General features: G+C 47.6%; 1 protein-coding gene and 1 pseudogene across 2 annotated transcripts in view; both read left to right on the top strand.

The window, feature by feature from the left end:
• Positions 1-2,149, top strand: part of TAP2 (transporter 2, ATP binding cassette subfamily B member) — a gene marked incomplete at both ends in the record, with an annotated part of 17,283 nt that extends 15,134 nt beyond the window's left edge. The window contains 3 exons of the mRNA XM_080710394.1: positions 962-1,218; positions 1,278-1,426; positions 1,864-2,149. Coding sequence (XP_080566520.1) covers positions 962-1,218; positions 1,278-1,426; positions 1,864-2,149 — 692 coding nt within the window. The remainder of the gene's footprint in view (positions 1-961; positions 1,219-1,277; positions 1,427-1,863) is intronic.
• Positions 2,150-5,475: 3,326 nt separating this feature from the next.
• LOC308273313 (rano class II histocompatibility antigen, A beta chain-like) lies at positions 5,476-22,820 on the top strand (annotated as a pseudogene). Its single transcript has 5 exons — positions 5,476-5,551; positions 10,745-11,014; positions 12,169-12,305; positions 13,590-13,690; positions 22,720-22,820. The product of its transcript is annotated as a rano class II histocompatibility antigen, A beta chain-like (transcript).
• The last annotated feature ends 193 nt before the right edge of the window (positions 22,821-23,013 follow it).

Below are 23,013 nucleotides of genomic sequence, written 5' to 3'. Positions count from 1 at the left end.
CGAGGGCACATATTTATGAGCAGAAACAGGATAGACTGTGCTAAGAACAGAATACCCTTTAAATGTCAAAGTTTCATTAAATACAAAAGAGGAACAACCTGGGGAAAGTGTCGCCCTTAGAGAACAGAAACTGTTCTGAGCTTATAATATCCATTAAACAACATAACAAAAAAATCAGCATATATCTTAAATGATGATTGAAAATTCAGATATTTTTCTTACCGAGACCGCCGTAGAGAGGAGTAGAAATGCGAGGACTGGAGCTCGGAACCTCCCCTGAAGGCGGCTCCGAGTGAGACGAGCCTGGCTTCCCGGGAAGGCCGCCTGTGCTCACTCCGGCCCTCTGGAGATCTCTGAACTTAGAAACGGAAGCAAACCTACAGCTCCAGGTCAGCAGCGAGCCTGCTCACTCGTGTCTTAGGTATGAGGGTGGCTTCAAAAAATATATGCCTTTTTTTTTTTTGGTACTGGAGATTGAGCCCAGGGGCATTCTATCTTTTAGCTACAAGCAGTCCTTTTTTCTTTTTTACTATTATTTATTTATTTATTGTACTGGAAACTGAATCCAGGTGCATTCTACCTCCAACCTACATCCTCAGCCCTATTTTATCTTTTATTTGAATCAGGGTCTCATTAAATTGCAGAGGACTTCACTCAGTTGCCGAGGCTGGCCTCAGACCTGCCGTCCTCTTGTCTCAGCCTCCTAAGCACCGGGATTACAAGCGTGCGCCACCACGCCGGGCTGTGGCATTGTTTTTCCGTGTGTATTTATTTAAATATTTTTACGCGTCATTGTGCATTAAATCTCACTGTGTCTTTTCTTACTCAGCACTGCATTCTGGAGCATCCCGAGGCCCCAAACCTCCTCAAACCTCCTCAAATCCACGAGGCGTGACGCGGCCCCCCGGAACGTGACTCCCGAAGTGGGGCTGGCTCAGGGCCCCTTTGTTTTTATTTCCAGAAGATTTTGTGATCCAGGCGAAGGCTGACTGCTACTTCACCAACGGGACGGACAGGGTGCGGCTGCTGGTCCGCTTCATCTTCAACGTGGAGGAGTACGCGCGCTTCGACAGCGACCTGGGGGTGTTCGTGGCGCTGACGGAGCTGGGGCGGCCTGACGTCGAGCTGTGGAACAGTCGCCCCGATATCCTGGAGAGGAGCAGGGCGTCGGTGGATATGCTCTGCAGACACAACTACAAGTTGGGGGCCCCCTTCACGGTGGGGAGAAAAGGTGCAGTGTGAGCCGGGGTCCAGCGGGCTCCGGAATCTGCCCCCAGAACCTGACCGTGGCTCCTCTTCCTAAGACAGGCAATTTCTGCTTCAGGGTGAATGGGGTAGAAGCGGGGGAGTCTAGGTACGTGTTCTGTGTCCAGGCCACCGTGGCCTTGGTCCTACGCCCCCAGGCTCTTGGGGAGCCCGAGGGCGAGTATACTCTCACATAGAAGGGGTGGCCGGGCACGGTGGAAGTAATTCCAGTACTGGAAGTAATTCCAGTACTGGAAGTAATTCCAGTACTTGGGAGGCTGAGACAGGAGACTCATGGGTTTGAGGCCAGCCTCGGCAACTGAGTGAAGCCCTCTGCAATGTAATGAGACCCTGATTCAAATAAAAGATAAAATAGGGCTTAGGATGTAGGTTCAGTGGCCCTTGGGTTCGATGCCTAGCACTCCCCCGTCCAAAAATAAAAGGCAATTATGGAAGGACCTGATACAGCCTGCTCCTCCTCGGGGTCATGGACATGACCCGTTTCTCAGTCTGGGAGGCTGAGATTTCCCTCCCTTTTCCACGGGGGCGATGTGGGCAGCGGTGGTCCCGAAGCTCCTGCTCTGGCTCGGCCGTGTCTCACCTTCTCTGCCCTCCTAGCTCCACCGGCGGTGACCGTGCACCCGCAGAGGACCCCCTTCCCGCGCCAGCACAACCTGCTCCTGTGCTCTGTGACCGGCTTCTACCCCGGGGACGTGCAGGTCACGTGGTTCCGGAACGGGCAGGAGGAGAGAGCCGGGGTTGTGTCCACCGACCTTATCAGGAACGGAGACTGGACCTTTCAGACCGCGGTGATGCTGGAGGTGACCCCCGAGCCTGCGGACGTCTACAGCTGCCTGGTCCAGCACCCCAGCCTGCGCGGCCCTGTGTCCGTGGAGTGGAGTGAGCTTGGCCTCGTGGACTCTCTGGGCTGACACGGGGTCACACTCCCTTATCACTGTGTCTCCTGCTCCCCGTCCTTGTTCACGGCGCAGATTCTTCTTTCCCTTGATCTGGGGGAGACACAGAAACCAGAGTTCTCCATCAGGGTGCGAGAAAAAAGGGCGGATATCTATGCTCTTATCCTCCAAGAACTAAGGAGGACTAATAACCACCACTGTTTGCTCCCATCCCCAGGAACCAGCATCCTCTAGTGCTAAATTTTAATATTTAAGGGACAGTCCAGGCATGGTGGTGTACAACTGCAATATCAGTGCTTGGGAGGCTGAGACAGGAGGATTGCAGACTCGGGGCCAGCCTCATAACTTAGTGAGACCCTCAGAAATTTAGCAAGATCCTGCTTCAAAAAAAAAAAAAAATCTGGGAGTGTAGCTCAGGGGTAGAATGCTGCTGGTTCGCTGGTTCAGCCCTTAGTACCACCCCCCCAAAGCAAAATATTAAATAAATAAATTGGGAATTCATTAAAAAAAAAACTAAATTTAAGACCTGTTTTTCTGCAGGAGCTCCGTCTGAATATTCTTGGCAAAAGATGCTAGGGGCAGCTGCAGCCTTCCTGTTTGGGCTCACCTGCCTCGTGATGGGGCTCACCGTCCACCGCAGGGCTTGCAGAGGTAAGGGCCTCTGAGGACAGCCTCGCTGGCTGCCCTGTGCCCCGTGCTCCCCCACGTCTGCCTTTCCCTGCATCAAAGATCTGAGGCAGGGGGACTGATCGCGCTTGCCAGGGGTCACTAAGATAGGAAGTAACTGGACATGGAGTTCTGACGTTGAACGCCGTCCCCCAGCCCCCAGGATGATCAGGAACACCTGGTCCTAATTGGGGCATCCCATTCACTCCCCCCGCCCCTCTCTCTCTCCCTCCCTCCCTCCCTTCCTTCCTTTCTTCCTTTCTCTCTTTTTTTTTTGTGTGTGTGGTACTGGGAGTGGAACCCTGAGGCTTTCTTCCTCCGAGCTATACTCCCAGACCTTTTTTTAAAAATATTTTATTTGGAAACAGGGTCTCACTAAGTTGCTGAGAGCCTCACTAAGTAGCTGAGGCTGGCTTCGAACTCATGTGATCCTCCTGTTTCAGCCTCCCAAGCGCGGGGATTACAAGTGTGCGCCACCACGCCCGGCCCTTTCTTTCTTTCTCTTGGAGATTGAACCCAGAGAAATTCCACCTCCTGAGCTACTATTTTATTTTTTATTTTGAAACACGGACTCAGTAAGTTGCCGAGGCTGGTCTCAAGCCTGTGATCTTCCTGTCTCAGCCTCCCAGGTTCCTGGGATTACAGCTGTGTGCGGCCACACCTGACTTCATTCTCTCTCTTCCTTAGCAGCATCTGTGGAGACTCAGCCTGGGGATGAGGTAAGGTCGCTTTTTCCTTGTCTTTGGTTGGCAGATCAGTCCCCAGGTCTTTGGCCCCAGGGAGACACCCTGGCGGGAGGGAGCAGAGGGTGGCTCTGGCTGGGGTCTCCCAAATCACTGGCACGGGAGGGTGAGGCCGCCCCAAGAGACCTTCATTGCATTTTCTGCAGGTTTCCAGGGCTGTCCTGCCTCCGCAGCCACACTAAGGCCCCAGCAGAAGCTTGTCCCCTGGGCTGGACGCAGAGGGGCCTGGGCACTGCGCCGGCGGAGGGCGTGCGGGAGTGCTGTAACTACTCAGAGCTCTGCGCTGAGAGCAGGCGTCTCCCACCCTCTGCCCTTTTCCTTACGGTTCTTCATTAGTCTCCGTTTCCAAGGACTCCACCCAGAAATGTCCCTAAGACCTAAGTCCTTCTAGCCCTGAACTGCTCACTTTTCTATGGCTGGTCCTCACCTCCGAAGTCACATTCCCACATCTGTCTGTCTCCCAGCTGCAGACCCCACGTCTTCAGAGGAGAAACAACCACTGTTTTACTGTTTTGTTAAACAATTTTAAAAATCATAAAATAAAACAGCTATAAATAACCTCTCTCAGAGTGTGCTTTAATAGAACATTTAAGGCGAACTCCCTGCGATCACCACTGTGGTCACGCACAGGCCTCAGGCCGATCCCTCCCTCCCCTCAGGCCCCAGGTCCGTGGTGACCCTGGAGGTTATTGACAGCCCGCCAGGTGTGAGTCCCGAGCACCTCCTCTAGCTGTCTGCCGTCTCCGAGACGCCACTATTCCCCTTCATCCCTTCTGTTTTGTTAGATTGACCCGTTGAAAGCTGCAGCCATTTGACCTGAAGCCTTCCCACACTCTGGATTTTGCCGAGTGCTTTACACAGTGCACTTTGCATTTTAATTTTTATACCCTCATTAGCGCATTGTGATTATATAGCAGAGCGAGGCTCACTGTGATCACACGCGCACACATGCACACACATGCAAGCACACACATGCACACGCACACACGCACGCACACACGCACACACAGTACTTGACGTGTCCCCTCCGCATCCCACCCCAGCCCCTTCCTTCCTGCACATGTTAGTGAGATCGGTGTGGACATAGCCTTGTTCAACCCGCTTCCTTACTCATTCTCCCTTCCCCATCTCCCCCCAGCCCCTCCTATGGTCCCCCTCATTTATCCAAGGTCCCTTCTATTTGCTATTTTCTTTCTAGCCATGACAGAAAACATATGACCCTTGACTTTCTGAGACTGGCTGACCTCACTAGCTTAATATTCTCTGGTCCCATCCAGTTTTCCTGCAAATGATGTCATTTTGTTATTCTTTTTTTTGTGTGTGTGTGGTACTGGGGCTCCTGGAAGCCCTTCTACCTCCAGGCTACACTCCCAGACCTATTTTTTAAAATATTTTTTATTTGGAAACAGGGTCTCTTAAGCCAGCGCGGCTGGCTTCGAACCTGCGGGATCCTCCTGTCTCCGCCGCCCAAGCGCGGGGATGACAAGCGTGCGCCACCACGCCCGGCTTTTTTTTTTTTTTATGGCTGAATAAAACTCCACTGTGTGTCTACACCACGTCTCTTGATCACTGCTCTGTGGATGGACACTTAGGTTCCACACTTCGGCTACTGTGAATTGTGCTCTCAGCAACTTAGTAAGATCCTGTTTCCAAATAAAGTATAAAACATAGATCTGGTAGTATAGCCCGGAGATAGAAAAGCCCCTGGGCTCCACCCCTCATACCACACACAGAAAGAAAGAAAGAAAGAAAGAAAGGAAAGAAAGAAAGAGAGAGAGAGAGAGAGAGAGAAGAGAGAAAGAGAGAAAGAAAAGGAAGAAGGAAAGAAACTCCCCAACGCGTCCAGCTCCACGAGCAATGTCCCGGCGACGCGGCGAGGACGCGATGGGCGCTTCTAGCGGCAGATGGCGATAGAGCCCGGCATTGCCGTCGGGTCTCGGCCCGTCTCGGCGGAGGGAATCCGCGGGGAAATGGGGTTTGGTGCGAGGGGCTTCGGAGCCTCGGCCTCGCCCTTTCTCCGTCACCTTCACCTGCCAGGCTCAGGGGCAGCGGGCGTGGGCAGCCGAGGCCGGGAGGAGCTCGCAGCCCCGCACCCACCGCCCGCCGCCCCTGGGGAGGATCAGGCCCGCGCCTCGCAGATTATGGTGTAGTTCTGCCAGGCTGAGCCCCTCAGATTCTGCCTTTACTTCTTGTCTCCTCCAAGGCATCCCCACTGCCTAGAAACAGCGCCTCCGAGGAAATGTTTGTTGAGTAAAGGAATAAAGACGAGCCCGGGGGCGGCGCACGCTTGCAGTCCCAGTACTTGGGAGGCTGAGGCAGGAGGAGCGCAGGTCAGTTTCAAAATAAAGACTAATAATAATAATAAAAAAAGTAGGACTGGGGGTGTAGCTAGGAGGTAGAATGCCCCTGGGCTTAACCCCCAGTACTGAAGAAAAAAAAAAAAAAAAAGATGGGAAATCGCGCCACGCAGGTCTCAATAGTTTACACAGTTACTTAGTGTCAGGACCAGGTTGAGAATTCGAATTTTTTTTTTTTTTTTTTTTTTTTTTTTGGTACTGGGAACTGAACCCAGAGGCATTCTATCTCCCAGCTACACTTCCAGCCTTATTTTATATTTTTAAAATTTTGAAACAGGGTCTCGCTACGTCGATCAGTCTTACTACTTGCTGAGGCTGTCCTCGAACCTGTGATCCTCCTGTTTCAGCCTCTCAAGTACTGGGATTACAGGCGTGTGCTCCATGCCCGGCTTAGAATTCGAGTTTTTGGCTTTATCTTTGTTTTCTTTTCACCGTGTACATCGCATAACAGTTATTATGGTTATACTAATAGAAATAATAATCGTGATAACCATAATAATTGTGTTTATTCTTCTCTGGGCTAGATTTAGATTTCTAAGAAATCCCACTAGGTTTCAGTTTAAGTTGCAAGTCTCCGGCCACTGTCAAACCCCAAATATAAGAACCAGAGAATTTCAATAAACATCCTAGGAAGAAGCAGCCTGGGTCACGTTCTTCTGGCTCCTGAAACTGCCTATCAAATTCAGTGAGGTTTGGAGACAGCCTCCTGCCAGGCTCCCAGGAGCTGGTCGATGAATAGTTTTTGAACTAGAACTTTCATCAGACACGTTTACCAGAGACCAAGGAGAGCTCAGGCTGCGGGCTGGCTGGCGTCCTTCCTGGGACCGTCCAATCCTAGGCTTCCTGTTTCGCATTCTCTGTGCCCTGAAGCATCAGGCCAGTTGGTAGCGGCTGTGCTGACTGTCAGGGCTTTTTTTTTTTTTTTAGATTCCCTGTATTTCAAGTCTGGGAAGATGGCTGTGATTCTCCCCATGCAACTTCGGGCAGAAGCTGGGATCGTGACGGTTGTTCTCATGGTGTTGAGAACTTCCACAGCTCAACAAACAGACACCCCAAGTAAGTGCAGCACAGAGAGCCCAGATTTGGGAATATTTCTTGGGGGCACCGGGGCTCAAGGTTGGGTCTTCGAAGTTCTTCCTAAGTCACAGGTAGAATTTGGAAGGGCTCCTACCGGAGTCCAGATTTCTCCTCCTCGGTTTTGCTAGGTTCTTTTTTCTCAATCTCTGCAGTTGAAGGGAAGAGAATTTCTCTAAGAGGAAAGAATTTGGGACTTCAGAGTTGGAAGAAAAAGGCAAAGTGTATTTCGCTACCAGAGGCAAAAATACACCTGCGTCCACTTGAGCGGCACCGGGGAAGGGGGTTGAAAGGGTTGCCCACCCTGGGGCCTTCTGGGCCAAACAGTGTTCATATATGGTTGTGCCTGGGGTTGGAGGAATTCAGGACGGCCACCTCCCCGCGATCACCCATCCCTGAGCGTGGGAACTGAGAGGAAGAGAGGGGACGAGGCCGGCCGTGACCGTCACTCTGCTGGGGTCATGTGCAGGCTTGAGTCAGTGTGGATGGTGGACGGGGCTATGACAATGGTGCAAAAAACAAAACAAAGAAACTAAATTTATTTTGCACTCACCACATCCAAAACCCTGTAGAGGTAGCATTGGACAGACAGACAGACAGACAGACAGACACACACACACACAACTCTGAGTATGTATTATTATCCCCAAATCCTTACATTAATTATTGTAAAAATAACACAGCACAGGCGCACCCATACAATACATAGCTCAACAAAAATTACAAAGAAATATCCAAATAGTCACCAAACAGGTCAAATATTTTGGATTATGACCAGGTCCCCAAAAGACTCCTGTGTGTTTCTTACAAGCACACCCACTCTCATTTTCTAGAAGTTCTATTATGACTCTTGTAATCCTAATTTTATTGCTTTTTGTTATAGTTCTCATTTATATATATGTGTGTGTGTGTGTGTGTGTGTGTGTGTGTGTGTATGAATATATCCTTAAAATAAATTAGTATTTCCCTTTTTTTTTTCTTTCTTTTTTTTTCTTTTACAGTACTGGGGATGGAACCCAGGGGCATTTGACATCTGAGCTACAACCCCTGCCCTATTTTTTTATTCTTTATTTTGAAACAGGGTCTCACTGAGTTGCAAAGGGCCTCACTAAATAGTAGTCGAGGCTGTTTGCGAACCGCGATCCTCCTGTCTCAACTTCCCAAATATTGGGATTACAAGCGTGTACCACAACGCCCCGCTTCCCTTTTCAAAATTGTATAAATGTGGTATTGCATCTTGCTTTTTTTCTTGCTCAATAGTATGTCTGAGAAGACGTGCCACAGATCTTTAATACAACAGTTATCTGTCCAGCCACTTTCTTTCTTTTTTTTTTTTTTTTGGTACTAAGGATTGAACACAGAGGGTTTCTACCTTTGAGTTACACACCCAGCCCAATTTTATTTCTTATTTGAAACAGGGTCTTGCAAGGTTGAGGAGAGCCTCACTACTTGGTGAGGCTGTCCTCGATCTTGAGATCCTCCTGTCTCAGCCTCCCAAGTACTTGGATTACAGGCGTGCACCACCATGCCTGACTCATCCAGCCATTTTCAAGGTCATGTAGTGCGTTGTGTATATTCATGAGGCTGTAACAATGGACTTATCTGCTCTCATTGAAAAAAAAATTTCCTAGAGCATTTTAGTCCGCATTTCTTTAGATCAGAATGTATATTTAGATTGGGATTCATGGGTCAAAAGGCCACGTACACCTTCAACCTGACAAGAGAACGTCTAACTTATTCAAATTGGTTATCTCCGTGTGCACTCTCATAAGAAACCCAACTCTTGACAGCTTTTGGTGCCTTAGACTTCTAAGGTTTCCCTTATGGTGAATGTGTAGTGGTAAGCCACTTTATTTATTTTTGGTACTGGGGATTGAACCAAGGGCAGTCTACCTCTGACCTACAATCCCAGCCCTTTTTTATTTTTTATTTTGAAACAGGTCTCACTAAATTGCTGAGAAATCTTGCAAAATTGCTGAGGCTGGTCTCAGACCTGTGATCCTCCTGTCTCAGTCTCCTAAGTACCGATTTTACCTTCTAACAGGTTTGCAGTACTGTGTTCTATACTAGGTCTATCTTTAGTCAACATTCTCACTGGTGTGACCCAAGCACATGATATGTAAAACGTAGAGGAAGAAGGGTTTATCTGCTCATGGACCATGGACCTGGAGATTTCAGAAAGCACATACAGTCCAGGTTACTCCGGCTCCCAGAGCCAGGGCTGCAGGTCCTCAGGGCATTATGGTGGGAGCAGAGACAGCAGGTCAGAGAGCAGATGCTGCAGTGGGACAGGCCGGTCACACACACTGTACCCCGACACACCTCGAGGGGTTCAACCCTTCGAGTATGCTCCACCTCAGAATATAGCTGCCTCTAAGATGGTGTTGAGAACAAGAAAGCAGTGTTCAGTGGAAGGCGCTGTCCCCAGCTCTGCCCCAGGGGTTCATCCCCTCCAGCCCTGTCGCTTCTCCAAACATGGCTGCCTTGCCTAACACATGAGGGTTTGGGGGACGTTCTAAACCCAAACCATGGCGATGTCTAGGCTCTCCTCCTCTCTGGTGTGTACCCGTTCATCAGTACACCATTTATTACCAGAAGCCTCAATTCCTCACTGACCTGCTATGCCATCTAAGTTGTAAATTTGGCCTAAATATATGTATAGAAAATATAATATTATTTTGGAATACATTATGCTATGTATCTATTTATGACTGTGCTGATAACATAGTATCTAGTTACTAGAGTTTCATTTGATATTTATTTTAGTTATTTATTTATTTTTTTCAGGGGTCTGGGGATGGAACCCAGAGGCATTTCACCTCTGAGCCTATTTTTTATTCTTTATTTTTTGAAACAGGGTCTCACTGAGTTGCAGCGGGCCTCACTAAAGTAGCTGAGGCTGTCCGTGAACCACAATCCTCTGGTCTCAGCCTCCTGAATGCTGGGATTACAAGCATGCGCCACCATGCCCAGCGCAACCCTGATATTTAATAAAGCAAACTCTTTATACCATGTTTACTTCTTTAAGAATAGCTTGGCTTAACTCTGCCCCATGTGCTTCATTTTAGAGTTAGCTTGTAAAATTTTAAATAATAAAAAAATATAGGCCAGGTGTGGTGGCACATGACTGTAATCTCAGTACTTAGGAGGCTGAGACAGGAGGATTACAGATTTAAGACCAGCCTTAGTAAGGTAACAAGGCCTGTAGCAACTTAGAGTGAGATACTGTTTCAAAAGATAAAACAGGACTGGATGTTTAGTTCAGAGGTAGAAAGCCCTTGGTCTCAATCCCCAGTAATACACACACACACACACACACACACACACACACACACACACACTAGATTTCAAATTTGTTCCTGGTCTAGAGATTTTGAAAATGGATCTTATATTCAGCCACTTGCTGAACTTGCCATTACTTTAAATTCATTTAGTAGATTTTCTTGTTTTTTTTTATTATTCAGAGTTATCATATACAGATAGTTTTATTTCTTTATTACCCAACATTGTTCCATGAATTTTCTTGCTTAACATTCAGTTTTCTTCAATGAATGTTCAATGCAGAATTTGAGCTAGAGAAATTACTTCTTTCTGGGAATAAAATTCTGAGGGTTGAGAGATTTTATTCAGTCCCTTGGCTGTACTGATATTTCTGTTGACTTCCTGGGTCTCTGCACACTCAGCCCGTGGCTGGGTGGGGTACAAGGCTGAGCCAGATCTAACCTGTGCTGGGTTCCCATAGAGGATTTCGTCTACCATTTTAAGGGCACCTGCTACTTCACCAATGGGACCCAGAGAGTGCGGCTGGTGGCCAGACAAATCTACAACCGGGAGGAGACCCTGCACTTTGATAGCAACGTGGGGGTGTTCGAGGCTGTAACAGAGCTGGGGATGTCGAGTGCCAAGAGCTGGAACAGCCGGAAGGAACTCCTGGCAGAGTACTGGGCCCATGTGGACACGCTTTGCAGATACAACTATAACCAGACGGCTCCATTCACCATCCAGCGGAGAGGTGAGTTTAGGATCCACTCAGGGGGCTTACCTCTAGTGCAGAAAGCCTGGGAGAAGAGTCCTTTGTGGTCCTGAGGTTTCTAACATTTTTCTAAGAATGGAAGGGCATTCAAGTTCAAGAAAAAATATTTGAAAGGCCTGGCAGGATGGAGTTGGGAGAATGTGCTAGTCAGTTTTGCGTTACTGTAACAAAGTGCTTGAGATACTCACCTCAGAAAGAGGAGAGGTTTTGGAGGTTTCAGTTGACCCCATTGTCTTTGGTCAGAGAATACATCATGGTGGAATGCAGGGAGGAGGAAGCCTTCATTTCATGGTGGTCAGGAAGCAAGAAGAGACAGAGCAGAGGGCCAAGGCCCTGATGTCTCGTCAAGGGCACAAAGGCACGCCCCATGACCTCACTTCCTCTCACCAGGCTCCACCTCCGGAAGCTTCCCAGCTCTCAGTAGCAGGCTGGCCTCAAGCCTCCAACACATGAGCTTTGGGGGGACACATATCCAAACCATAGCAAGGGGGCTGTTGGGAGGGAAGAAAAAAAAAAAACACTAGACAGGAAGCACCCTGTATGTGGGGTGGTGGCTGGGATCCTGGGTGCTCTCAGTCAGTAGGGTCCTGCCCCATCTGCCACAGGCTTGACTTTTCAACGTCATGTCCCACTGGCCCCTCTCTGTGACATCTAACTCTTTTTTGTGTGTGTGGTACTGGGAATTGAACCCAGGGGCATTCTACTCTGAGCTACACCGACAGCCCTATTTGTATTTTATTTGGAAACAAAATAAAGAATTGGGAAGCTGTCCTCGAAACTGTGATCCTCCTGTCTTAGCCTCCCGAGTACTGGGATTACAGGTGTGTGCTATCACACCCCGCTTCAAAGGAGGGACTTTTTTTTTTTTTGGTGGTACTGGGGTTCCTGGAAGCCCTTCTACCTCCGGGCTACACTCCCAGACCTCTTTTTACATTTTATATTTGGAAACAGGGTCTCCTAAGCCAGCGCACGCGGCTGGCTTCAAACCTGCGCGATCCTCCTGTCTCTGCCTCCCAAGCCCGGGGATTACAAGCGTGCGCCACCACGCCCGGCTAAAGGAGGGACTTAAGCCCATGGCAGGAGACTCTTTATTGCCCCCCCTCTGACATTATTTATCTGTTGTCACCCACCAGTGGCGCCTATGGTCACCATCTCCCTCTCCAGGACAGAGGTCCTGAACCATCACAACCTGCTGGTCTGCTTCGTGACAAATTTTTATCCTCGCCAAGTTAAAGTCAGATGGTTCCGGAATAAACAGGAGGAGACTGCGGTGCCCACACCTCTGATTCACAATGGGGATTGGACTTACCAGATTCTCATGATGTTAGAAATAATACCCCTGCCGGGCGTGGTAGCACACGCTTGTAATCCCCGCGCTTGGGAGGCGGAGACAGGAGGATCACGCAGGTTCGAAGTCAGCCGCGCTGGCTTTAAGAGACACTGTTTCCAAATAAAAATATACCCCAGCGAGGAGATGTCTACACCTGCCACGTGGAGCATGCCAGCCTCCAGAGCCCCGTCACAGTGGAATGGCATAAGGGACACTTTGTTGATACCAGAGGATCAGCAGGAGGACAGGCGGGCAGGGAGGACTCTGGGTATTGTCGGTGTGTGTGTGGGGTCCCTCCTCATCTCCACTGAGTTACACATACGCATGCCTTCTCTCCTTCATAACTCCCTGGTGCCATTGTGGGCTGGGAGTCATGAGGATGGAGCTCCTATTGTCTCATGCAGAAAGGCGCATGTTAGGCACTGACCTCCTTTCTCTCAAGATATTGTGGTGGTTATGTAACCGGATCTCCAGGCTGCCATTTAGGTTGGTGGTATACCTTCTGAAATTGTGAAGTTCTGGGCCTTGACATCCAGGCTGGAGTTTTGGAGATGGTCTGCAGGCTTTATGATGGACATACTCTGGGAGCTGCTCCCCCCCCCCCATTCACACTGTCCCCGGGGTCTCTGCATGCCCTCTGTCCTCCTCAGTTTGGTAATTGAGCACATTTATTTATTTATTTATTTATTTATTTATTTATGTGGGTCTGGGGATGGAACCCAGGGGCATTCTACCTCCGAGCTATACCCCTGGCCCTATTTTTAAATTATTTATTTTGAAACAGGGTCTCACCGAGTTTCAGAGGGTCTCATTTAGTAGCTGAGGCTGTCAGCAAACCATGATTCTCCAGTCTCAGCCTCCCAAATGCTGGGATTACAAACCTGTGCCACCATGCTTGGCATTATTTATTTATTTATTTAGACTGAGGATTGAACCCAGGGACATTATTCTTCCAAGCTACACCCCAATTTTATTTATTTTTTATTAGTAAACAGGGTGTAACTAAGTTACTGAGGGCTTTGTTAAGTTGCTGAGGCAGGCCTTGATCCTGTGGTCTTCCTGTCTCAGCCTCCTGAGTACTGAGATTACAGGTGTGCACCACCATGCTTGGCTACCTCTGCCTCTTATATCCTGGACTGGACCCCAGGCTTCCAGATGATGGGACATCAAGGGTGTGGGGAAGGACACTGACACCCAGGCTTCTGCTTCCCAGGGCCACTCTAGGAATCTGCCCAGAGCAAGATGCGGGATGGCATTGGGGGGTCTCATGCTGGGCCTGATCTTTTTTGCCTCGGGCCTTTTTGTGTACTTGTGGGAGAAGAAAGGTGAGTCACCTTTGGAGATCATGGGCATGGGTGGGTCTGAGGCTTCCACTGCAGCCTCCCATTTGATCCCTCAGGGGAGGGGGAGGTGGGGCAGGGATGGAGAGAGTGGCTTGGTCAACATTCTCACTGCTATAACCCAAAGACCTGACCACACAACTTAAAGGAAGAAGATCTATTTGCTCACTGTTTTTGGAGATTTCAGGCTTAGTCCATGTGAGGCTGGGGTCTGTGGATATCAGGCATGGCGTCAGGCAACAGAAAGGGAGAGAGCAAGGGCTCTGCTCTAGCACGGAGGCCAGAAGCTAGAAAGCCAGCAAGCAGGGGGTTCAAGGACAAAAGCACAGACTGAGGCCACACCCCAGGGACCAGCCTCAGGCCAGGCACACCCACCTGCCTAGGCTGCACCCAGCAACTCCACTCAAATGGATTCAGCCACTGCTGAGATAGAACTCTCTTGATTTAATTATGCCAACTCTAAATATTAATACAGGAGCTCTTCGGGGACATTCTATACTAATCATAACAGGTGGATTGTGGAAGTTAGGGGAGCTTCTCGTCCCAGGTTTGCTCGGCACAGAGGGTAGTGGGGGTGGGCGCTCTGGAGAGGTGAAGCTATCTCAGCCTCACCACTGCCAGGGGGTTGTCAACACGTGGCCTCCTTAAAGATGCAGAGGTGGCCGCCTTCTTTTGATGACTGAGTCGGTGACTTTGGGGTGACCTCTCTTTATGACAGCAAAGCCTTGGGGTGCGAAAAATAACAGTCTGCAGATGCTCCTCATTTAATTTTGGGAGTTGAGATAAAGAGAGATGCAAGTCTTCCACTGTTCTCTCTCTTTGTCTTTCATACTGGGGACTGAACCAGGGTCATTCTTTCTCTGAGCTACACCCCCAGACCTTTTTATTTTGAAACAGGGTTTTGCTAAGTTTCTGAGGCTGGCCTTGAACCCGCCCTACTCCTGTCTCAGCCTCTCAAGTCCTGGGATTACAGGTGTGCACCCCCACATTCAGCTCCCTTTCTCCCTCTCTCTCTTTTTCTTTGTGGTGCTGGAGATTGAAACCTGGGGCATTCTACCTTTGAGCTACACTCTCAGCCTTTTTTTTTACTTTTTATTGGAAATGAGATCTCACTAAGTTGCTGAGAACCTCACAAGCGTGCTGGCTGCAGCTGAGGCTGGCTTTGAACCTGCGGTCCTCCTCTCAGCCTTCCCAGTACTGGGATTGCAGGTGTGCACCACCACACCCAGCTTCCTTCTCTTTTCATTCTTGCCAAGGATAGAACAGCCCAAGGCTCCACCCACAAAGAATATCTCTACTCCTCTTGCTCAGAAATGTGATACCTGTAAGATACAAAAAGGAGGAGTGGAGGGGGTTTGTCTGGACACCCCAGGGTGCATTGGTTCTTTATTTATTCCACACTCATCATGTGAATTGGGTCAGGGAAAAAGTCATCTAGAACTTTCCATAGTCTCCACAGGAACCCTCCGGCCTCATTCCCCAGAATACTGAAAGGTTCCAGCCGCCCCTGCCCCGCAGGGGGCAGGGCCTGAAGCTAGGAGGAGGAGCCCGGTGATTAAGAGAGGGGACCACGCCTCCTGGTCAGGAAGAAGCGAGTTCAGAGGGCAGAGGGCAGCCCGGGAGAGACAGAGAGAAGCACTCTCCCCCAGCCGACTTCCCACGAATAAAGGCATCCATATCATTTATAATGGATCTCCGCGTGTCTCTGTGCGCCAGGGGGACCCGCCATATCTTTCAAATACATCCCTACCTTTGAAGCTTGGGTGATGCCCCTGATCCTAAAGTTACAGAGGACAGCACTGCTTAATGGTAGGCATGGTGACAGGAAGTTACAGTTCTGACCTTTTGGGTTGTCTGTGATGTGTCAATCAATCACCACAGTGTTTCGCTCCACCCTCGGTGTCCCCCAGGCCCCTGCAGGAGGTGTGTGCACTTCTACAGGGTGTCGTCTCTAATCAGGCGCCCGGAGCGATGATGAGGATCTGGTGTTGGTAGAAGATCAACCTCCTGAGGCTGCAGAGAGACCCCGGGCCTGGGATGGGGCGGGCAGGGGCTGCGTTTCTTTGGGGATTTAACTTGTGACTGTTTTTCTCTCCTGCAGGGCTCATGCACTGACTCCCGGTGCCTTTCCTCCTGGGATCTGCAAACTATTATCCATGGTTCTGTGTTATCTTCATGGGAACTGAACCAGTAGAACTGGGCATTCCATCTCTGAGCTACAATTTGGAAACTTGGTCTTGCTAAATCGCTGAAGCTGGCCTTGAATCTCTAATCCTCCCAAGTACTAAGATTACAGGCATGTGCCACCAAGCCCAGCTCTGATTTTGTTCTAAGACTGGTATGAATTTAATATCAAACTCCTTTTTCAATAAATTTCTTTTGCAAAATTAAATACATTTGTGAATCACTTATTTTTCTGATTCTGGCTGAATATGGTAGACGTGGTGAGAAATACCGACAAAGGAAGGTCCAGATTCAGCTGGTGGGTGGCACATGCCTGTGACCTCAGTACTGAGCGGCTGAGCAAGAACAATCGCAAGGGTTTTTTCTGCAAACAACACAATTTTGTCCTTCTTTGGAGTCGAGTAGGATTCCATTGTGCGTTTATACCACATTTTCTTCATTCATCCATCCGTTGAAAGACCTAGGTTGGTTTCATAATTTAGTGATTGTGAATTGTTATTTTAAAAACATTTTGATAATGGGGATTAAACTCAAGGACATTCTGCTTATGAGCTACACACCCAGTCCTTTTAAAAACATTTAAAACGGTCTTTCTAAGTTGCCGAGGGCCTTGCTAAGTTGCTGAGTTTGGTCTAGAATCTACAATCCTCTGTCTTATCCTCCCAAGAACTGGAATTATAGATGTGCACCACCACTCCCAGTGTAAATTATTACTTTTTATCAACCAGAGGGAACATGTTACAAAGAAGTGGGTTTTCTATGATATCCTATTCATTACTTTTTTTTTTTTTTGTGGTACTGGGGTTCCTGGAAGCCTTTCTACCTCCGGGCTACACTCCCAGACCTATTTTTACATTTTTATTTGGAAACAGGGTCTCCTAAGCCAGCGCGTGAGGCTGGCTTCGAACCTGCGCGACTCTCCTGTCTCTGCCTCCCAAGCGCGAGGATTACAAGCATGCGCCACCACGCCCGGCCTATTCATTACTATTCTGTACTTAAAATTTATTTTTTTATATGGACTCAGAGCCAGGTGTGGTGGCTCATGCCTGTAGTTCCTGTACTTGGGTGGCTGAGACAGGAAGATGGCAAGTTCAAGGTCAGCCTCAGAACTTAGTGAGACCCTGTTTCAAAATAAAAAAAAATAAAAGAAATGGAGCGTATCTCAGTAGTAGGGTACCCCTGGGTTTGATCCTCAGTACCACATACAAATAAATTTATATAAACTCATAATATGGCCAGCTCTCCAAAGTTGCTCAAGTCTTCCATTTTGTTCTGGTCTCCATGAAAGAAGAATGACAATCAGTTACCCCTTTGGACTTGGTGCTTGGAAAAAGAATGTCCACAATAAAGATTAATTCAGGAGCAGGGCGTCACCTCTTGGCTTTGAAATGAAGATTCTAAGGACTCCCTTTAATCATGGTAATAGATGATTACGAATACAGACACAAACCCCAAGGCCATGTTCCTAAATATAGGACTTGAGTATATTGGGAATTCAAAGTCATAGGTATCTCAGAAGAGGGAGTTGAAATGTCATCACAGATTTTTTTTCTGTCTATTCAGATGGTAGACATGAAATATTGATGAAAGAATAGCTCTAGAACAAAATTTACCTTAGCTGAAATGAAGCAGATAGCAGTTTACTACAAGGGTTAATACAGTTTAGAGAAATACCAGGACATTTGGAGGAACTGAAGGAGGCGACCAAGGAAGCCGCACTGGCGCGGACGCCACTCAGGGAGGCCCCTCTCCTGTGAGGTTTCTCCTCTTAGTGGGTTCTTGGTCTCAAGAGAAATTCCAGAGTGCTGTCCACAGACCATACAAGGGTGGGCATTGGTGTATGAAAGTTTATTTTAAGCCAAGGGAAGATGGAAAATAGACAGAAAAACTCATCCCCACACGGGGGAGGAGGTTGCTAAAAGAATGTAATCCATGAAGTTCTCAAGAGCTGAGTTTTTATTCCTTTCTATGGTTCCCTACCTGCTCTTTTGTGATTGGTTGAAATGGGTCTTGGGGGCCCAATGGTCGTGGCCCAGTCAGTCTGTACTTTGAATGTCTGTCTTGCGGTTGGTGGCTCTTCTAATCTCCTGGCACCATTTGTCTGCTTCCCCCACCTTCCCCCTTTTGACCACTCTTAGGATTTATTTACCTGGTTCTCCTGAACTGGCCCTCAGGAAGGGCTGAGGTTTCCTTGCCTAGTAATTGTTATCCCTGATCTTATTAGCCTGCCATCTTTCTGTTTTTTCATAGATGGTTTCTTTTAGCTCTTTCTATTCCTAGGTCCTCAGGCCTAACTAAACTGCACAGTGTTCCTAGCTCTTCATTTAATGAGCCACTGGGACCGTGGGTTACAGTTGTACCAGTAAAACCATCTTCCTGTGTGCTGCCTATTTAAAACCCAAAGTGAGTTACCAGACAGGAAAATTTCTTCCAATTCTGACACAGAAGTTAGTCACACCTACGATAGTATCCTTGTAGTTGAAAGAATACCTAATCACTGTCCAAACCTCACCAGAATGCCTCTGATTAGCCCAATCTAAATGGCATCAAGAGTTACCCAAGGAGCACAACTTCCGGCCTCCATGATGTGGGAGGGACTTCCGGCCTCCATGATGTGGGAGGGACTTCCGGCCTCCACGATGATGTGGGAGCAGCCTCCACACTCCAGTATCAAAGCAGCGCCACCTCGCTCCCTACCGCTGCTGCAGCTGATGTTACCCTTCGGAGCTGGCCCCATGGACTGAAACCTGGAACTACAAGTCCCAATAAATCTTTCCTTCTCTTAAAAAAATAAGTCACCCAAGAAGTGTCCTTTTCATTTTCTCATCTTCTGAAGTTAGTATCCTAGAAGAGGTGGAGAGGTATGTTTTATGCCAAGTCACTACATATGGTAATAGGTACGTTCTTAAAAATTCTCCTTCATTTTATTAGTGATATAAATAGCTTTCAGTTCAAACTTGCAACAGTGTCGCCGACTAATCTCAGTTGGGTCATTATTGTCAGCTCCCGGTCAAATCCTCAGAAAGATGGGGCAAAAGGCAGGTGGAGTTCTGCAGAAACTTATCTGCAGCAATTCCTTCCCCTCTATGAATTCCCTAAGTTTTTAGGTACGGCGCTTGGGAAAGAATTTGAGGTGGACAAAGGCTTCTTGAGCCAATGACAATTTATTACAGGAACCCAGAGAAATTTATACCCTTCACCAGTGAGATTAATAATAGGAGAGAAAAAAAAAGAAAGGGAAGGGGGGCAATCACAGCAAAACAATAGTGGATTACATATAAACAAAGTAAATGACTAGTCCAGCATTTAGGAGATAAGCTCCGGATCTTTCTTCCGATATTGCAGCAGGGCAGGTCCAAAGGTAAATTCCAAAGGCAATACAGGCACGCCCAAGGCCCAGGGCTTGGAGAATACGCCTTCTCATGGAATCTTCTTTTGCTTTCTTTTTTGAAGTTTCCATCTATATCCATATGACAAGCATGGGGAGCTGTGGCGGTCCAGGGAGATGCGATGGGAGTCTCTCAGATCTCATCCGCTTTGCCTTCTGAAATCTGAAAGCTTACAAAAACTCACAACACAGCTTGGCAAATAAGACACCACAAATAACACTGTGAAGTTCTTGGATTTAGTTGTCAGATGTATTTCCTTGACTGCTGAACACTCTTTTTTAGACAAAAGCCTATTAAAGACCTATTGGTCTCTAATAATCCATTTCCTTATCACAAACCCTCTGCAACCTGCTTCTAACTTTCTAATTCCTTTCTTTCCCAGTCGGGACATTCTTATGATAAGCTCTTCTTCATGAAAAAGTGCTTTCTTACTCTTACGGTATTTCCTTTCCTTCATACATATATATTTAGAATATCTGTCCTTTATTTTGTCATTTTCATTTCTAGCCATGCGGCATTCTCCCTGTTTCGGGGAACGCTCACACTGGGCGTGAAGGTCAACAATCTTTCTCCTTGACTCTATTGTATTTTGGCAACTGAGTTGTTCATCAACTAAATTGCTTCGAAGTCACACACAAAATTTTATCTTCTCTGTCTCTAGGCAGGATCTCAAGGGTAAACAAAGTTTCCTTAAACTGAGCTATCGGTTACCGGAGTTAATAGCTTAACCTAGTGATAGGAGTGAGGATCGGAGACCCTTTGTGATTGCTGCAGCTGGAATGCTTATCACAGCATCTGAGTTCTGGCCAGTTTTTTCCTTACTATTGAGCAAAGCCAAGGACGTTTATACAAATTATTAGAAAATTTATATCCACGGACTCAATTTCTATTTATAGTCCTGATTTCACATCACTGGAGCAATTCGTGTAGAAAGTTAAAGGAAATATTAATAGTCATGAAGGGTAAAAGTGGGGGATATTTTGGCCAGAGACGATACCTTTTTCTCGGGGCATTCTGCCGATTAACTATGTGGAGTGGGGTCTCAACACATAGATGCCGAGGCAGCAGGATGTCTTGGCACAACAGAAACGAGGAGAAATGGTATTGTTACAGAACAGATGATGGCCAATCAATCCCTTTCAGGCCCAACAGGCCTTTTCTAATTGATGTGAAACCCACAACCACAACAAACGAAACCGCCACAGCAATGACAGCAACACATTCTAGTCAATCTTTGCCTCAAATGCACAAAATTACAAATAATTTTCAACAAGAAAAATTTAACTTGTCTGTCTCTTATGCTCTAAGATACTTTTACAACTTGCATTTATTTATTTACTTATTTATTTTTGTGGTGTTGAGGATTTAACCTAGCAGGACTCTACCTCTGAGTTATACCTCTGGCCCTATTTAATTTTTACTTTGAAATAGGGTCTCACTATATTGCTGAGGGGCTTGCTAAATTGCTGAGGCTGGCCTTGAACCCACAGTCCTATTGTCTCAAGCCTCCCAAGTACTGGGACTTCAGGTGTGTCCCACGATGCCCAGTTATGACTTGCTTTCTTTAGTGAAGATGGCCTTGTCAGTCCTTCCTCATCTTTCAAACTGTAAGTTTTGGCTTCAGTGGAGAAAAGCCAGCGTCACCACAGCGCCCCTCGCAGTGGGCTGCGGCCAGGGAGTTTCCAGAAAACCAGAGAGTAATTCAAGTAACTCTTCCACGGCCTGTCTGTCTCTGTGACTTCACGCACCGTACAGTGCTCTCTTGGCCTCTATTAACCTAATCACAGCTGTTCCTGTCCATCCTCTCACACGCAGAGCCGGCCCCTCCACTCCCGCTCTCTACGTATCATGCTTGCTGCTGGGAGTGGTTTGCTATAGGTTTTGAAAAGCCAGCTCTTGCTTGTCATTCAAGTCTCGGTTCAAAGTGTGCACTGAGAATGGCCACCCCTGGCCCCTTTGTCTGAAGCAGTCTCTTCAATTGTTTTTTCTCTTTAGAGAGCACTTATTACCATGTGATGAACACTGGATCTTTCTTTGATGCCTTGGAGAGCAGGGGTCTTGTCTTATAAGACGCTATCTCTTTAACCTGGAATATTATTTGGCCCATATTAGGTAATAATATAAATAAAACCTATATATGCTAATCTCATTAACACATAGCTCCATTTGAGTCAGATGACACTAAACTCATCATAATATATAAATGGTATAAAATCAAATGAAGAAAAAATGAGCATTAGGTATGCGGGGCCATTAGCTAATGGTCTAATACCATTTAAAATTATGCTTAGAAAGAAGTGATAAAGGACGCGGCCATGGAAACAGAAACGATGGGATTCTCCAAAACGGACTAAAGGCAAAAATTTAAGAAACTCACCAGTGAGGTGTGGTGGTGTGCTCGGGAGGCAGAGACGAGGGCACTGCAGGTGTGAGGCAAGCCCAAGAGGTTTCGAGAGGCCCTCAGCAACTCCGTGAAACCTGTCTCAAAATAAAAAGGGCTGGGGATGTGGCTTGGAGATAGAATAGCCTGAGCTAAAACAATAACAACAACAACAACAACCACCACCACCTCATCAACTTCAATCATAATTAACACAGGCCAAGAACCTATGATGCCTGGAAAGATCACATTAATAACTTGCTCAAAACCAAAGACGAGGAGCACATCTTTCAATCAGTCAGAGAAAAGAGAATTAAAGGCTGACTTTTAGCAGAAAATACAGACTCCAGTATAAAATGGAAAGATGTCGTGTGTGTGTGTGTGTGTGTGTGTGTGTGTGTGTGTGTGTGTTACTGGGGTTCCTGGAAGCTCTTCTACCTCTGGGCTACACTCCCAGACCTATTTTTTTTAATAATTTTATTTGGAAACAGGGTCTCTTAAGCCAGCGCGGCTGCCTTCAAACCTGCGCGATCCTCCCGTCTCCGCCTCCCAAGCGCGGGGATGACAAGCGTGCGCCACCGCGCTCGGCTAGATGTCTTTAAAATGCATTAAGAGCCTCCCTGGCCTCCACAGGAACCTGGAATCCAAAAGTCATAAAATGGCCTTTGTCAGTAGAGCTGAGGGTCTTGTTGGCCGAGTTGGAGTCAGCCCGCTGTAGTCCATCTTTCCCACTCGTTATAATGAAGAAACACAGGACAGAATGTGAAAGCGGCCACCGGTGGACTTGAAAAAGTAAACAGCAGCAGGAAACAACAGGTGCTTTGAACCTGAAGAAAGGGCAGTAAGGGAGGGGTTCCTGGTTCTTCTCTTTCCTGCTTTATCTTTTCCTTTGATTGAGGGTCACTGTAGTCATGGAACTGTCCCGTGGGAACAGACAGAAAACTCCAAGGGGAATCACCCGTTTTGGTCAGCAGATTGGAAAGGGATTTTCTGAAAGAGAGAGTGTGCATGGCGAAATATTTCTCTCTCTCTCTTTTAATTTCTGCTTTTTCCTCTTCTAGTTCTGCCCTGTGTGGCCAGAATTATGAAGCCGCACCAAGGGGGCAGCAGTGGAGGCACCAGAAGCCCTGAGGAAAATCCCAGTATGGTCAAAGAACTGTGACTTAAGGACTGTGGGGTATTTCTTCTTTTTCCTTTCTTTTTTTTTTTTAAATTTTCTTTCCTCTTTCTCTCTCCTTACCTTTCTACCTCTCTTTCTTCTCTCTCCTCCCTCCCTCTCCCTCTCTTTCTCTCTCCCTCTCCCCCTCCCTCTTCTCCCTCTTTCCTTTCTCCCCCCACCCCCGGGATTGAAGCCA

This window comes from Muscardinus avellanarius (genome assembly GCF_963383645.1).
Source record: "Muscardinus avellanarius genome assembly, chromosome: 14".
In the NCBI taxonomy this organism is placed as follows: domain Eukaryota; kingdom Metazoa; phylum Chordata; class Mammalia; order Rodentia; family Gliridae; genus Muscardinus; species Muscardinus avellanarius.
This window is presented reverse-complemented; position numbering and strand designations above follow the sequence as displayed.